This window comes from Daphnia carinata, chromosome 2 (genome assembly GCF_022539665.2).
Source record: "Daphnia carinata strain CSIRO-1 chromosome 2, CSIRO_AGI_Dcar_HiC_V3, whole genome shotgun sequence".
Taxonomy (NCBI): domain Eukaryota; kingdom Metazoa; phylum Arthropoda; class Branchiopoda; order Diplostraca; family Daphniidae; genus Daphnia; species Daphnia carinata.
In genome coordinates this window covers 7,744,884-7,747,107 of record NC_081332.1, presented here as the reverse complement: position 1 = coordinate 7,747,107, position 2,224 = coordinate 7,744,884, and the positions used below count along the sequence as shown (strand labels likewise).

Here is a 2,224-nt window from a genome sequence, read left to right as displayed (position 1 = left end):
GTTTGAATGTAGATATTGAAACTGATTCTATAACACTATATTCACATTGAATACACGTATATTTGATGCTGTTTGAATGTAGATATTGAAACTCACTGTATAACACTATATTCACATTGAATACTCGTATATTTGATGCTGTTTGAATGTAGATATTGTTGTGGAAGTCTATTGAATACATATAGTACCTAGTGAATTGAGTGTGATTCATTTTAGAACGTAATATTACATTTGGTGAACGTGTCCAGTTTTGAACTTAGTTCAAATTCAACAAGCCCGGACTCCTGCCCAGTAACAGCCAGCATGCCTATCCACCCGAACATCGCAGACAACCAGCGCTCGTCTAGAACTCCCCGCGACAAGAGTAAGTCACCTAAATGTCATCTGGCAACTTAGCAGTAGATATATACAAGCCGTCAGCCCCAGCAGCAGAAACAATAGAAGTAAAAGATCGTCCCTCAAGACGCAGCGTAGTAGATTCTAAGCGTACAACCCAAAAAGTATATCCCAGTTTAGAAAACGAACAGAAGAGTGAAACAGCAGAGGTTCGTATTGTACCTTTTCAAAAAAGAACCAGAAGCGCAGAAAGTAGCCCGAGGGAAAGCGACGAGGAGAAACAATTAACGAACTACCATTCTACGGAGAATCTACCTAGCAAAAAGAGAAATAAGCTAGTAGAGGAAAGGGATATTCTCAAAACTGCATTAATAGGGATTCATCAAACAATTAATCAGTATAAATTAGAATTAGAAGCATCTAAAGATAAAGCAACAACCAAGCAGTTAAAGACACGCCTGAAAGATAAAGACTTAGAGTATAAATTGATTTCGGAAAAACTAATCGCAGCTGAAACAAAAATACAAGAGCTTGAAAATCAAGGGTTAGCTTTACTACAGACAGCTACAATCCAGCAGCAGGCCATCGAATATCGAGCAAACAGCTTAACCCAACAGTTAGAGCAAACGCACGGAGAAAAGACTAACCTAATATCCACTCTGGTAAAAAAGACCCAGGACGTTCAAATCCTAGAATCAACCATAAAAAAAGTAGAAACTGAACACACATCGGTTAAAACCAAATTAATTAAGGACAAGAAAAAACTTCAGCAGGAATTAGAGAAATTTAAAGAAAGTGAGAGCCAACTCCTTGGAGAAGGAACGACTTTATTAAATAAATATAGTAACATCCAAATAGAATTCGAGAAATTTCAACTAAGTTACAAAGCTCTTGAAACAAAAAGCATAGATCAGGAAAAGGAAATTCACGCCCTACAAATAGAACATAAAAAACTAATAGTAAATATAACGGATAAAAATCAGGAAATTTTGCATCTAACTGATACTATAAAAACTAAACAGGCAGAGTTGGAACTTCTAAGACAGGAACAAGTAGACCTGACAAGCAAATTTGTTAGCCTACAAACAGAAAACAATCAACTTAAGCACAATTTGAACATTAGCCAGATTAACGAAACAACCTTACACGACAACCAAACTAAGCAAATAATAGAAATATCAACATTACAGACAGCTAATCAATCGTTAGAAGACAAATTTAGAAGGCTACAACAAACAATCGCGGGAGCCGCAAGCACAAACGAGTTAGAGATAGCACAACACACCTTAGCCATACAGAATAGAAAGATTGTGTCCTTAGAAAACGAATTAACGGAGCTGGGACAAGCGCTCCAGTTAGCGAGCCGAGCAGCGGAGCGAGCAGCTAAGCTGGATACCGAAAACAATTATCTTAGAGGAAACATAGAACAACTAAACAGAAACAACCAAACACTATTAGAACAACTAGCACAACCAGCTAACACAATTGACACAACTAACGGAGCACCTAGAATGGCAGCCAACGATGATATACGAGCATTAGCAGTAGCCATTACGCGTAGAGACGAAACACAGAACATTCCTATTATAGTGGCAACGTGAATGATCAACCGATAGGGGTATGGTTGAGAGATGCGGAGGCGATAGCAACGATTCACGAATGGCCTAGGGAATCCACCAAAAAGATTTTAGCCACAAGGTTAAAGGGAACAGCATTGCAGTGGCATATCGATGGGCTACGAGTAGCACCGAGAGAATCTTATACCGACTGGCGGAATGCATTAAAGGAACATTTCAAACACCCCGCAGATAAAGCCAAACAGAAGTCAAAACTACTATCAGTAAAACAATTACCGAACCAACCTGTTAGACACTTTATCGATAAGATA

General features: G+C 38.5%; 1 protein-coding gene across 1 annotated transcript; it reads left to right on the top strand.

The window, feature by feature from the left end:
• The first annotated feature begins 377 nt into the window (after nucleotides 1-377).
• LOC130703489 (paramyosin-like) lies at nucleotides 378-1,937 on the top strand. Its single transcript, XM_057524950.1, has one exon. The coding sequence runs from the start codon at nucleotides 378-380 to the stop codon at nucleotides 1,935-1,937; it is 1,560 nt and encodes a 519-aa protein (XP_057380933.1).
• The last annotated feature ends 287 nt before the right edge of the window (nucleotides 1,938-2,224 follow it).

Coding starts and splice junctions, on each gene's coding strand:
- LOC130703489 (XM_057524950.1), top strand. CDS start 378: ATGTCATCTGGCAACTTAGCAGTAGATATATACAAGCCGTCAGCCCCA.